Source organism: Zosterops lateralis (genome assembly GCF_965231275.1).
Source record: "Zosterops lateralis genome assembly, chromosome: 6".
Classification (NCBI taxonomy): Eukaryota; Metazoa; Chordata; class Aves; order Passeriformes; family Zosteropidae; genus Zosterops; species Zosterops lateralis.
The window spans coordinates 7986653-8001610 of NC_139761.1; the positions used below are offsets into that span (position 1 = coordinate 7986653).

The 14958-nt window shown below is 39.5% G+C and overlaps 1 protein-coding gene across 1 annotated transcript in view; it reads left to right on the forward strand.

The window, feature by feature from the left end:
- Nucleotides 1-14958, forward strand: part of JAG2 (jagged canonical Notch ligand 2) — a gene marked incomplete at its 5' end in the record, with an annotated part of 68154 nt that overhangs the window by 32235 nt on the left and 20961 nt on the right. The window contains 4 exons of the mRNA XM_083863593.1: nt 936-996; nt 11681-11811; nt 12199-12318; nt 14250-14363. Coding sequence (XP_083719719.1) covers nt 936-996; nt 11681-11811; nt 12199-12318; nt 14250-14363 — 426 coding nt within the window. The remainder of the gene's footprint in view (nt 1-935; nt 997-11680; nt 11812-12198; nt 12319-14249; nt 14364-14958) is intronic.

Genomic DNA, 14958 nt, shown 5'->3' on the forward strand with positions numbered 1-14958 from the left:
GCCCTGGTGTATGTAGAATAGGTGTAAACTGCAGTAGGTGTTTCTGTGGTCTGTGCTGTAGCATATTAATTTTAGCACTTACAGGCATTGTCCTTTCAATACAAATCTTTAAATAAAACATCCTCTCTGAAAAGTGGAGCACAGGATACAGTGTTGCTTCTGGTGTGTGCTGTGAATGTACCTAAACAAATTTAGTATTCAGGGAAACATCCTTTTACTAATTGACTTTATTTGATGGTGGTGTTCCTTCAAAGCAAAATGATGCATTGCATCTGTTAATGTAAGATTTTATTGAAGTGATATCATCACTTACACAGTAGACTTTAATCCTGTATAAATGCATTTATAGCACTGTTTCTACAAATGAAACAGTTTTAAGTGTAAAGTGTGCAAAGCTGAAAGCTTTTTGATAGCTCTTAATGGGAACAGGAATTCGAGTGTAGTCATCTCTTTTAATGTACCACTCAATCAAATCTCTTTGGATTTTGCCTTCAGTAAGTAATTTTAGTGCTAAAATTATTTGACATTCTTTCTGCTGGGGCCTTTTTGGTTTTGTTTTCTGTTCCTTTTCAGTAAAAAACTTGTTAATGATGGGGAGGACCATTTTTAGGGCTTACTCAAAGCCATGCATCACTTAAAAGTTTGGAATTTCCAGCACAGTACCAGTCTTATGCCAGGTTTTAAAAACAACTGTATTTTATAAAAGTTTCAGTGGTGACACTCTTGCTGCAAAGCTTTTTGCCTGTAATGGTGCTGTGTCCTGTGAAAAACTGTCTGGAAGGAGCAGCTATTGGAACATGGCAGAAGGCAATCTGCTTTGCACACAAACAGAGAGGCTAAATGACAGGAGCCCTACCTGAGGAGCTCCAGACTGCTGCTGTATTAATGGATACCTGGCTGCCCAGGCTGATGCCCAAATCTTTTTGTGTCTACAGCTGTGTGTAAACAAGGATGTAATTTGCTCCATGGGGGCTGCAGTGTACCTGGGGAATGCAAGTAAGTTTGCATGTTTGACTATATATATATATTTTTTTTGGGGGGGGGGGGAGGGGTGAGCACTGATCTCTCAAGTGTTCTAAATGTATATTGCTATTTTTAAAAAGTCTGCTTTAAAATGGAAAAGTTCTGTACAAGAACATGGATGGAAATGGATTTGAAGTAGATGTCATGTGTAAGAACTGCATATACTCTAAACTCTTTTGTGATGCTATTCTATTTTTTGCCTATATAGGACTAAACAGATTTGCTTCATGTAGTTCAAAACTATGCCTTTATCAAATGAGAAGAGTCTAATTTTTATTACTATTATTTTCAAAATCTTTAGGAGTTTTAATTTCTATATGTTTGTTTCTCTCAAATGAAAAGGGCAGCTTGCTCTTTGGACTGTTAGATGTGGAAATGCTCACAGTCCTAGAGCACTCAATAAATGTTTTGGTCACCAAAATATAGTAAATTTTGCTGTTCCAAGAAAAAGAGTTTTGGTAATAATAGAGATACAGTAGCAACACCAACCTAAACTTCCTACCTCAGGTTAATTATTTTGGTCCCTAAATATGAGAGAACAGAGTGAAATGTTCCCTTAACTTTGTGATGCAGCTTAAGTAGACTGTGATTGCAAGGGCAGTTGATTGTTTTCCTGTAAAGGTTCAGGCATTCAATGTAGTAGGTCAAGGGGAAATGGGTGTTATTTTTACACTGGCTGTTGAAGAAATGGGACAGGTCTACTTGAAAGTTTGGGATCCTGTGCAAGTTGTTGAGTTTATTTGTGGTCAGAGTGGTGTGCACCATTGTAAGAGTGGATTCACACAGTGGTTCCTTATTGAGCTGTGTTGAACCTGCTTGATTGGCATGATGTGAAACTGTGCTGTGGCTGCCAGAACCCCTGAGAGCTGACAAATACCACTTTGTGGCAAGCTGTGACAATTTAGGGCAATTTGGCTTCATCCTTCTGACTACCACAGCCTCCACAGACATGGCAGAAATGGGACACAGATAGTCCAGCTTAGCTGGGCTTGGAGTTGAGCTGGGGTTAAGGTGCCAGTTCCGAGCTGTGGTAGGTGACATGCAGTCAAGTCCCATCCTCCTGCAGAGCCTCGTGTTTTTAACCCTGGGGGATGGCAGATAACAAAGAAAACCTTAAATCATTGCAGCACAGAATGGTTTCTTACTGCCCTGAAACTTCCATCAGATGCTGCTGACTTCTTGGAAGGCTTTTTGTCTAGTAGCCCTCTGGTCTGACTGAAAACTGTAAATTTCAAGTAAAATTGAAACAGCACTTCAGTTTGTGTGTGATTTCTCTTCTCAAGCTATAAAAAAAATCCTTTAAAAGATTTTTTTTCAAGGAAGATGTTTAAATAGTGGGTTCCTTTTTGCATAAGAAAATGTTATTTGTGATTTTTTTCTATATCACTAAGTATCTTCCTTGTGATTTTAAGTATTGGGTGCTCATACTGCTGTTGGGCATTTTTAGTTACAAGTAGAGATTGTGGTTGAGATCTGGGCCAGTATCGTTTCTGCCTGAAGAGGAAACATTCCTTCCCTTGAGCCTTCCAAGTATGCATTTGTTCCCCTTGAGAGCCTATTTTGATTCATGTAAGGCTTTCTGGTGTCCTGTAGGTGTCCAAGTAGCATCCTAGGAGCCTGTGAATATTTGCTTTTTGAATGCAAAAAGTCTTTGACTAAATGCATAAAAGAAACAGAATTAAGCAAATACAAAGCAGTACTTTTTGGTTCGGTTTTTTTCGTTTGTGTGGGTTTTTTTTGTTGTTTTTTTTTTTTTTTTTTTTTTTTGGATGGGAGTGGGTGGGTGAGAGGGGTTGGTGCAGTTTCCTTTTCAGCTTCTCTTTCTCTGTGCTACCAGCTGTATCTGAGAAGGCAGAAGCTGGAGAAGGGGAGAGGGAGGTTTCAAGAAGGGAATATAAAACCTTTCCAGCTGAGAGGTTGGGTGCTGTTACCTTTTCCGAGGTGGCTGTCCACAGGTGATCTCACATGGCAAAGCCTTTCCTTGCAGCCTGGAGCTGATGTGAAGAAGCATCTGGGGTTGTAAATCCAGGTGTTCCCTTGCAACCTGCCCAGCTAAACTGAGCCCACAAAAATAACCCTCAGTTTACTGAAGGACTCTGTCCAGGTATCTTGTTGTGATGGGTGGATTCTCTCACCTTAAAGAAAGGACTGAGGGAAGGAATAATGGACTGTGTGCAGTTTACCTTGTTTCTTGATGCCTGCTCAAGTCAGATCTGTGATCAGTAAGCTGAAGGAGAACAATGGCTTTTCTCTGTGTGGCCACTCTCTGTAGTACAGCAGAAAGTTTTAGTTGTCTCTTTTATGGTGATTTGGTAGCTTGGGTGTGTTCACACACAAGCTTTAAATTGTATTCTGACATAGTTATTAGACTATATTGGAAATGTTACTTTTAACAAAAACAGATAATAACTTCTGTAGAAAAATGATGCTGGCCTAAAAATAGTCGAGGCTTACAGACATGACCTTTATCTTCAGCAGTACAAAGGAAGCTGTTATTTAAAAGAAACTGCTATGTTTGGTGCTATTGAATTTTAATCTAGATTCCTTCATCCTGGTTTCTGGACAGCTGCCACTGCAATTTAACAGGTGAAAACAATGTCCTTTTTTAATTCAGAAAGAAAATGAAAATGTGAGAAAAAATATGGGTGTGAGGTAATTGGGAACCAGCTGGTGCCAAAAGCTACTTAATTGCCAAAACCTGCAGTGCTGTTAGTAAATAGAAAAGCTGGAAAATGGTTTCCATCTTCAACTTGCATGAACATGGAGGTAACCCTAGGCAGAGGCTCCAAGGATTCAACCAAGGTCTCAAGAAAAGATCCATCCTCCATTTTTTATGTTCCAATGTAATTTAGAGCAGTTCTTGTATTACAAAAAGTTACACTAAAATCAGGAGTAGCTAAATTACCTTAGAGTGTTAGTAAAGGCTATGTCGCTGGTTCTGGATGTGCATCATCTATTGGTCAAGTTCATGCACCCATTTGCTTTGAGAAAGTTACAGTATTGAAATGTGTTTCCATTTTTCTGAGTTTCTATCAAAATGGAAAATATGTAGGGATGACCAGATGTCTCGAAATGACCTGATGTAGGAAATGAATTTGTGGTGTGGCTGGGTCTAGGTGATGTGTTTTGTCATTGTGGAGGCAATTCAGCAAAAATAAAAATTTCCTGAATAAAGACGAAAAATACATCCTTGAGGACAGCAAAAGAACTTAGCTGAGTCTTGCAAGGATGGAAACATGCCACCATCATAAAGAGAAAAAAAAAATCTTTATCCACAGTGCATAAAAGACAATAAACTTTGGTCTGTAGTAGCAGGCTAAATGGTCTTTTTTTATTGACTTCACCAGGCCAAAGTAGTAGGAGGAAATATCAAAGACACAACATTGCAGAGCCTTGATGCTGGTACTTTGTGTGTTTTTACATCACTTAAAGTACTTTGTTAAATTCCATTAAGCTGTCTAGAGGAGAATGAAGTTTGATCTGATGGCTTGTATCTGGCTTGGGTTCAATGACCTCATGGAATTAGCAAAGTTGAATATAGAGAAACCACCAGTGAAAGTCTCTTTCCTTGATTAAAACTGCTGACCTGGGTATGTTTGGTACTACTCATAAACTGTCACTAGGCTTAACAGCTCAATCTTTCACTTCCTTGTTATCCAGAGTGGTATGGCTTTGGTTGAGGTCCAGATATGCCTCATATCTGGCTTACATTGTCATAGCCCTGCCAGGATGATGGTATTTTCAGAAGTCTTTCTACTTTTCCCATTGCCTTTGAATGTTTCTTTCTCATCGAAAGCTAAACAAAAGGAGTTGAATCCCTAACACTTCTCAGCTTGCATTCTGGAGCCATGGTAAGAGCTGGGTTTTGTCCTGGGAAATGCCAGTCTTACTTTCCACAACTGATACAAAAATCTCTTTAAAATGTGCAGACTAACTGAAATTAATTAGAAGTGGAATCATTAATAGCACTCTAATGTGAGTTCTGTGCGAGGTGGAAAAAGCAAACATACTTCTTTTAGAAGAACTTTTAAAATAAGTTAAGGTTTTTGTGCTTTGAAGTGACTTGTTCTAGAGCTATTCACGACAGTTTTGGTTTTACGGTTTTGATGATTTTGTTCGTTATAGTTTAAACATGTACCTTATCTTTACCCCATGGAAAAAGATTTCTCAAGCTTTTTGCCCAGTGCCATTCCTTTTGTAGTCACTGTGTTCCCCTTCCTGCCATTCCTGCAAGCTCTATGGGCATCTCCCAAGTGTTTTTTCTCCCTTCATCTGTTACTTTACAGACCAGATCCTGCTCAACTGTTATCTAGTACTTTTATTAGAGATGCAGAAAAGCTGGAGCTGCAAAATGAGCTGCAACCATCCTGGAGTATTTGTGGCTTGAAAGTGTTCTAGAGAGTCCTTGTTAAATCTTAGACTTCTCAGAGACTATCCAATATCACTGATGTCTCCCTTGTGATTTTATGATGGTTGGGTGGATAACATGTTTAACATCAGCACAGGGAAACTGTCTAAATTTTAAAAAAAAACAAACAACCCAGCAGCTGGATTCTTGTAAACTCATTCTTGGGTATAAGGTGATCTGGTAAGGCTTTCCAAAACAGGTTGTTATTGAATGACCGTAGAGGACTAGCAAAGGTCATAGAGAACTGAAAAAAAGAAGGAAATAAAATTCCTACTTCTAAAAACTGGGAGAAAGTAAGAGGTGGGGATCTTTCACAGATGTTTCAGAATGGAATTATGAGAAATCTCATAGGCTGCTCTGAGCAGTGAACTAGAAAAAACCCTTGTTTGGGCAGTGTGCTTAGCTGCTTTGGCATCTGTCCAGTTCAATTCCAGCAACACTGGGCTGCCCATGGTCCCTAAAAAGTGTGAGGCTTCTGTTTGGCCTCACAGGAATGCATTTGGTACCAGGACTGGGACATCTCCTGTCTTCTCTTTGGTATAAGAGATCCTATTACAGCTTCAGGTCTCAAAGATCTTGTAAAATTTTTACCATTGCTGTCTTTCATCATGTAGAATTCTCTTACCTGTTGTTATAGCCAGTGTTCTTTTATTTATTTTTTTTTAAATGTCCTAGTGGTGAGCCCTTAGGGAGTGTTGGCAAGCGTTTCACAAGTAGATACCTTAAGTTAGACAAAGAACCTCATATTTTATGTCTTTATTGCTCAAGGAACTGAGGATGCTCTGCATGAGTGGGTTGGAGGGTATAGAACATATCCTAAAGGTGGATCTGCATCCAGGAGATATGAGTGGGTGTGCAGGAAGTAAAAACATGTAGTGCTTGAACTTGTGTCTACAGCAGTGTGGGGAGTGCAGCTGAACTAGAACAGTAGATCAAAGCAGCACAGAGAACTGAATATCATACTCCAAACACTTCAGGACTTTAAATTTTAAACTCTCTAGTCTGTTCTTGTGGCCTGAACGCCTGTTTGCAGCTGGAACACATTGGGTGTGCTCCTGGCATACGTTGTCTGATGTTACCTTAGTTTAACCTAAGAGGAATCCAATTCTTTTGTTCCAAAACAGCTCTGAGATGTGAACTAACACACCATCAACAGGAATGATCAGGCAGTTCACATAAAAATCATGTTCCTGGTGTGAACTAATGCAAATACAGACACGCCCTTAGAGCCACTTATGTAAGTTAACTGAGCAATGTTTTGGTTAAAAACTTTTGAACCATCCCCTCTTTTAACTTGTTCTCAAAACTCTATGTACTACTGAAGTGAGACTGTTAGCTTTCAATAACTTCCTTTATTAGAGGAGTAAAAAGTTTGTAGGGAAAGGTTTGTATTTTTTGGTGTGATAAGAATACTAGGGGTGAGAGGTAAAGATAACAAACTTTCAGGTAATTAAATTATTTGAGCTCATTAATGAGTCTGTTTTCCTTTGCTATTCACAAAGTCATCATGCCTATTTCAAAGGTAGGAAGGTGAGCAAAGTGTTTCTGTGACAACTATTAGTGAATGAGTACTGTACTGCTTATTAACATCGACTCCAGATGCTCAGAATTGTAGGATTTAACAGCTGGACAGTATTGCTGCCTGCTGTGTAACAAGTAATCTCCTAAAAGTTTAAACAGGCTTTCTTATGGTTATTTTAAGTAAATAACTAATATAAAGCTATTGTTCTGGCCTATGCAACACCATCCTGTTCACGTCACTAGAAAATTTAGTGGTTTTCTCTTTAAGAGGGTTATTTCTCCCCCACCCCTGAATGATGCATTTTGCTTCTGCTCTTAATGTCACTGTTTTGCTTTGTTTTCCTGTATTGAGTGTTTTGGCCCCAGCTTCCACTTGATGTGTGATTGGGAGAGGCTCCTTCCATAATGTCTGCTTAAAAAAAGGTGTATGAATATCTCACAATGATCTCTTCACTCTTTGTATGATGTGCAATAAATCAGTAAGGTGTAACCTGTGATATTTAAAGGTTCATACCTCATTGCCTACATCCTCCCTAAGATTTTTTTTTAAATTTATTTTTAGGCCCCATATTCTTGCATTGACTTCAGGAATAGACTTCAGTTTGATGGTTTAGGTGTATTTATGCATGAAGTGCTGACAAAGCACTGTAAGTAGGTGTAGAACAGAATTTATTTAGGTATCCTCTCATTCTCATGAATTACAGAGCATTTTTTAAGGTTAGCCAGCATAGATTAGTGACTGGATGAGATGTGCAACATGAAGTTTCTCAGCTGAACTTTTCTGCACAGAAGGATCAGGACTTTGGAATAACCAGAAGTGATTGAACCAGGAGAATAAACAATGTGTGAAGATGGTACAAAAGAGTGGAGTTTAAGCTGACCATCGAGGACACCTTGATTTTCTTCTGTGTTGGGAGAGGCATCCTACTTCTGGATAAGGAGTTGTTAATCATTCAAGGTGCTGAGGGGCCATGGTTCACTGACCATCAGGATCTGGGTACATTTCTTCACCTTTCCATGTAACTTCTGTAATTGCCACTGTAGGATTTGACATAAGCTTATTGAATCTGGACAATATTTGCAGGGTCATTTAGTCACCTTTTTGCCCAAGGGGGAAAAGATAGTTAGACACATCTAGTTAGTTCCATCTGATTTGGAAATGCTTAGTTTCAACCTAGTTCTTACCAATAATTATAACAAATTTCCTCAGAGGAAAGCAAAGGCCACTGTCAGCTTTTTCCTTCATTACATCTCTTTCAGAAGAACATATTTCTGTAGAAAAATCTGTAGAAGTATCTTAATTGGACTTAATTAGTTTAGTTTTTGAATGACCTTAGGAAAAATAAAACCCCAAATGTTCTGTTTCATGGTTTTTTTTTTCTACTTTCCTCTGCCTCTGAGTGCACATGTACCTTTGAACTGTGTGTAGTGATGAGTGCTTTTGTAGGGTTCCCTGATGTTAAATTTACTACTGAGATTTAATGTACAAAGTCATTTATCCTGAAATTTAGCTGTTTGAAGCCCCACTGAGCTGAATTATTGTGGCTTTTTCTGTTTGTCAATGACAGCAGTCTTTTTTTTCTGCCCAGTTGCAGTTTTCCTAATCTGACGATTGAAGGGTTGTCTAGAATTTTTGCTAATGTCAACTCCTGCCAGCTCCACCTCTAGCCTTTTGTTTGAATTCTCATTTTTCTATTGCCACCAGACTCTCATCTAAGGAAAATGGAAGCTGTGAAGTGTGCCTTGTAGAATTACCAGATCTATTCTCCAAGTTGTTGGTCTCAAGATAATCAACAATTGTTCTTCTGTCCCTATTACACTCTGTGTTAATTGTAACCCAAAGGGATGCTTTAGTCTGGGAGCAGATGCCTGTGCTTCAGCCTTCCATCAGGAAGTTACTAAACTGTAACAATCTATTTATGGTTCTTTGTACTGCTAATAACCCAGCAAGGGCTAAGATTAAGCCAGGTCTGATTTTGTTTTGCATGTGCTGGATTGTGAAGACAAGTTTGAGCTGATGAAGTCAGCAGAGGGGAAGGACAAAGGAAGTAGAATCTTGATTCCAATAAGAATTTTCTTTGTCTGTTGAACAATGAGAATCCTTATAGATTCTCTATATTTGGCTTTCTTATTTTGTCAGATGTGAAAAACTTAGAATTGCAATTACTTGATTCTTGACTGGGATGGGAGGGCTGGGAAGAAGTATTAGCTACACTATTAGCTACACTGGCAGTTTCCTTTTGGCTTTTGGACAAGTGGTTGGTACTTGACAAGGAATTCTGGTTTGGGTTTTTCAGGGTTTTTCTTCCCCTAAATGATGTTGAATTTGTATTTGTACCATTTGGGCTTCTCATAGTGAATTGTTAATCATTTTCATCTTTATTTTTTGTCTTGATATTTTTGTCATAAACGACATACCCATACTCATAAATGACATACAGCATATCCATTTCTGGGTTGGTTTACCCTTATTGATCCCATCTTGCTCTCAGAGTGGGCTGAGGTCCATGTAAGCATTATCTTTTTAGAAGGAAGTGGAATTAACACTGCTCTAGCACCTGTTAATGTAGGATGGGACCAGACTTCCTGTTCAAGAGGAAATCCTAATTTACTCTTCCTTGTAAACTGAAGGCTGATCAGCTTACCACATAGTAACCTTTTGACTTGTAAACACTGTGTTCCTTTGGACTGCTTTTAGCCTCTAGAAATTATTTCCCTCAGGCTTGGTGGTAATTTTAACAGTAAACTTTGACTGTGTTTGAATATCATAAAAAAAGCAGCAACCTTTTTCTGCTAAAGTAATTTTAATGTCACCAAGCATACCTACAAACTCAAGTAGGTGCTTTAAGATGCCTTCAGGTTCTAGAAGGTGGCTGTTTTTCTTTGCACTCTTAAGCACCACTGCGGTGTTAAACAAAGAAACTTGTTATCCATTGGCTATGGAGAATAAATTGAGTTACTGTGATTATTTGCTTTGTGATGCAGACTTTCAGCTCTCGAAAATGCTTGTTGTACGTGGGTGGGGAGTTGGCTCTGGCTGGGATAGTCATGGTGAATCACTGGCAGTAGTGCCAGGTTTGGCATGGATATGAAGATTTGGGTTGGGGCCAGTAGAGTGAGTTGCAATGCTTTTTTTATTGTTTATTACCATCCTCTGAAAAGATTTTTCTGTCCTTGAGGAGGAAGGAAGAGATCAAATTTAGCAGGAGCAGTATTTGCTTCCTCTTGCTGCTGCTGCAGCCAAAGAAAGAGGCTTCTAAAATACAAGTGTTCTCCAGGCTTCTGCCAGCCCTGCTCAGACGAACCTCTGGGCTGGGTGCTCAGCTGAGACTCTCCTTGGAGATCTGCAGCTGGGAGATTTCAGGGCAGGAGCAGGTACTGGGACAGGAGCTCAAAGCAGTTCTAGAACTTCCTATGAAAAGAATGGTCTTGCAGAGATCTGCATCTAGATTCCTTGCTGCCAATGTAAATAGTAAGGATTCAAATACTGTGCTGCCAGCACAGCTTGTTCTGTTCCTCTGGGGATTGATCCAGCTTACTGAAACAGTGGAAGGGGATTGATTCACATAGAACTAAGATTCCTCATTTATACTTCTCTTCCTTGTCTTCTCTCACTGCCCCCCACAAAGACTTAATTTATTTTCTGCTCTTTTATACCATTCAGTTTATGTGGATTATAGAATGGTAGCATCAAATCTAAAAAATGTAGTTTTATTTCTAACGGTTTCTTTTCCTCTAGGCAATAGAGTTGCACTGTTGTGCTTGTGCCCAACTCTCATTCAGTGTGATTTTATGCATCTCTTTGTTGCTAGTATGTCTCTTGAATTCTGTATAAAAATACACTCTTAACAGACAGAACATTTCTTTTGTTGGCCCAAAAGAGCAAGCTTCCTATTTCTTGGTACTTAAAATGCGTGTGAAATATAAATATGTTAAAAAAAAAAATCATTAGCTTATGCCCTTCCTCTCCCTCATAAATTCAGATTTTAATATTTTCCTGTAGCATAAACAGTTGCTTCTTTCAGCAGAGTTCTGTTACAGAGTAACAAAGATACTGGTCTCAGAAGAAGTCTTGGGGAAAAAATTCAACTCTAAACTAAATGAATTATTAATGGCTTTTGTTTCTGTTCTTGCTCCTATCTCCAAAGAGTACTTTTTTCATAGTGCAAGTAGAGAAGGCTGAGGAGATAATGGAATAAATCTGTGAAAAAAGGGTTTTCTTGAGAAAATTGTCAAGACTGCTGCCTTTCTGGCTGCCCTGGTCTTTTAAGGCTGTAGCACTCTAAAGCAAATTGGCTGTTATCTTGAAATTGCTCTTCAAAGAAAAACACTATGGTGCTGAATGCAGTAAGCCAGCAGTCTCCTTCTGAAAATCAATTTCAGCTTTCTTGTATCAATCACAAGTTTTTGTCCTAGTGTTGAGATGATTATGTGAAGATGGGACTTCTTGTGAAAGAACAACTAATTCATGTCCAGTTCTCATAATGTGTAGTGCTTGGTGGTGTTTGTTGCCATGGTGTGTAACACATTCGAGCAGGATGAGTTCCTGTAAGGATGTTCAACAGGACTAGTTGTGTCCCTTCTAAACAGGATAAAGTTTTGTTATCTGTTGCACATTGAACACTTGACCTTGTTCTTGAGAATGGTAAGTGTAGTGTTGTAAATACATGTAATGCTGATAATGAAGCATCACGTTGCTAACTTTTAACATGTGAACTTACATCTTAGGTGTCATTATGGTTGGCAAGGACAGTTCTGTGATGAGTGTGTCCGCTACCCAGGCTGTGCTCATGGGAGCTGTAATGAACCATGGCAGTGTAATTGTGAAACCAACTGGGGTGGCCTGCTCTGTAACAAAGGTACTTAACATTAATGTACAGGAAAAATAAGTTAAGTTGCATGATTAACTGATAACTCATTAACCCTTTTTTTTCTCCTGCTAGTGTGCAACTACCTGAGTGTTTCTGTGCCTTAATTCTTGTGTGGCAGATGGTGCCTAGGCATCAGAAGTATAGGAAGTTCAAGACAAAAGGCTTGGAATTGTCCTGACTCTTCTAACTCTTGCAGTTGTCTCTTGTCCATTCTTCCCTGTTCTATGGATAGTTACCCAATCACAGGCTAGCCACTGGAATATGGGGATGATGTGGGTGAAGGATGTTTGAGCCAGAAAGGCATCTTTGTGTCTGACTAGGGACTGAAATGGTGGGATGTGTGTTCCCTGCTGACTGAGCATTTTCTCTGTGCAGATCTGAACTACTGTGGGAATCACCACCCGTGCCTGAACGGCGGCACCTGCATGAACACGGAGCCGGACGAGTATCGCTGCGCCTGCCCCGATGGCTACTCGGGGAAGAACTGCGAAATCGGTACTTGGGGACACTGCCCCTCTCCTCGGGGACCTGCAGCTGCCTTAGGCACTCCTGCACTTCAGTGGGGATATGCTCCATCCCTCTTTGCTAGTGCCTGAGCCTAGAGCTGTTCAAAACATCAACAAGGACAACAGAAATGCTGCACTAGTTTTCCTTTAGATAAGACTAAGACTGTTTCTTCCCTTTGACTTCTCTTCCTTAATCCAAATACGCAGTTGGGCTGCAGTCTCATGAAATAGGTTACACATGTGGCTTTCCCTGTTACCTTAGTCCCTGGTGGCCATTTTCTTGTCTTCTGGCTTGCTGGCAAGCATGCATCTTTTCCAAGCTGGGGACTAAGAAAGGTGGAAGTGATGGGTACTTCAGTTTCTATTCTGATGTGGGACTTTGGCCCTATTTTTAGTTGGCTGAATGTGTTGACTATCCTTTTTAATCAACTGAAACTTAATCTTTTAATGTGAGAATTCTGATTGGATTAATAATGAAATATTAACTACTATAGAAATGTGCTCAACCCCCCTTACAGAGTCACCTTGAGCAGTCTGAAAAGCAGGTGTCTTCCTTTGCCTTTTGGCAAAATGGAGGAGAGTGTTTAAACCACAGTTGTGATGAAATATGGCTTTGACTTGAATCTTCAATAGATCTGTGTCTTGAAGAACTGCTCCCTATCTCAACTACAGTACAAAAATAGCATGTTATATTTTTCTGTACATGTTAGACAAAAACCAAAGTATTTGTGTTCTGGGGACAGATTTGGTCTCTGGAGATTCTTCTTGATTATTCTCACTTAGGAGGTAAATGGGCAGTGTGCAGTTTCTAGTTCTTTCATATTTTGCTTCATACAGTGGTTAGTTGGGTGTTCTGTTTCTTTGTCATGATGCATTGTTAAATCCTTTTTTGAAATGTGGTATTCAGAGCTTCTCACTATGAATTTTGCTGTTCCTTGATAGTTAAAATTTTAGATGGAGAGAACCCATTTTTTTCCACTTCACTGCTTGGCCTTAAGTTCACTAAACTATTATCAGCAGAAAGTTTTCAGAGTCAATCAGGATGTAGATGTTTGAACTTCATAAAGCTCTATGTGGTATTAAAGATACCATCAAAACTTGAATTTTGTTTCAGCTGGTAGAATGTGATGTAAAGTTTAGGCTAAAATGGATGAAATCATGCCACAGCTTGCCCTGAAAGCTGTGGAGGGGGAGTAGCTTTTCTTTTCAGATGAGGAGGCAGTGAAAAAGGAAACCATATACTTGCTGAGATTTATGGTGATTTTTAACAGTAGGTTGGTGTGTGAGCTGCTTTAGGTACTGGTGCTAAAAAACTTCCTTGGCTTCTGAGAGGGGAAGTTACCAAAAGTTGCAAAAAGCTTGTCCCTCCTCAACCTGAGGGGTTTTTTGTGCAGCCTCTGCCACTGTTACAACCCTACATGGAGTGACAAGGAGCATCACTGCCTGTAAGCTCCTCTATTCCCTGCTGTTTCCAAGGAACAGTGTTAGGATGAAGCTAAACAGACCTTTGATACTTAAACTACTACAACCATTCAGACCTCTGCATACAGCAGATCTGTTTTGTCTCACCGAGTTTAAAAGAAGTGCTGGAGCACTCTGCAGTTGAAAGTGTATGGCTGGAAGCAGAGTGTTAATGGGGAACTTTGCTGGGATACTGAAATAGTGAGCTGTCTGTGCTTAGGCTTTCTAGTCATTAGGAGGGAAGGATGATACATTTTCAGTGAAATCTTGCTTCATTTTCCTTCTGGAAATCTTAACTCTCTGCAGGTGGGAGAGGAAGGCTCCAAGCTTCAGTACTGGTATCTTTCCACTGCTGTTTCTCTTGGTTACTTCTAGCCAATGCAACTTTTAACTGCTAGTTCTCCTTAATTGGTACTGGAAGAGTATTTAGTAGAAATTTCTTTCCTTCTTTCTCCCCAGCTGAGCATGCTTGTGTATCTAATCCCTGTGCTAATGGTGGAATTTGTCACGAAATTTCATCAGGCTTCAAGTGTCACTGCCCATCGGGGTGGAGTGGACCAACATGTGCTATTGGTGGGTATGGTTCTGCTGGTGTCTGACCTGTTGGGTTGGAAGGGTTGATGCAGCTTACTTGGTGATATCTGGGGTTTGGAATTTGGTGGTAGTCTTTTACTCTTTCTGTCTTTTAACAGCTGAGCATTGGCAGAGTGAAAAGAGGAGGGTTCTGTGCAGCCCACAGTGTTGAATCCAATGCAGTTGAGCTCTGTTATCAAAAAGTTACCAAAAACATAGCTGGATCATATCCAAAGAAATGTCCTTTGTTTATCAAACAAAGCTTGTTTGACAGTTCCTGACTCTTTAACCACCTTGAAGCAAAATGCAGAATGGTTTCATTTTGAGAAATATAAATGTTAAGGTCAAAGTTTCTCCCCTTCTTTAATAGTAGAAAAGATTTGCACGCTTAAATGCTTAAGTGTCTGGTTCAGAGGACAGAGAAGTGGTTGTGGAACTATAACTGATTTGCATGTTGCCTGTGATTTGGAACACAAGTGGCTTGTCTTCAAACAGTAACTGTCCTCAAAAAAAAAAAAAAAAAAAAAAACGAAACAAAACAAGAAAAAACAACTCTGAAAATGGCTAACCACAGAACTAAAACTGGCCTAAATTT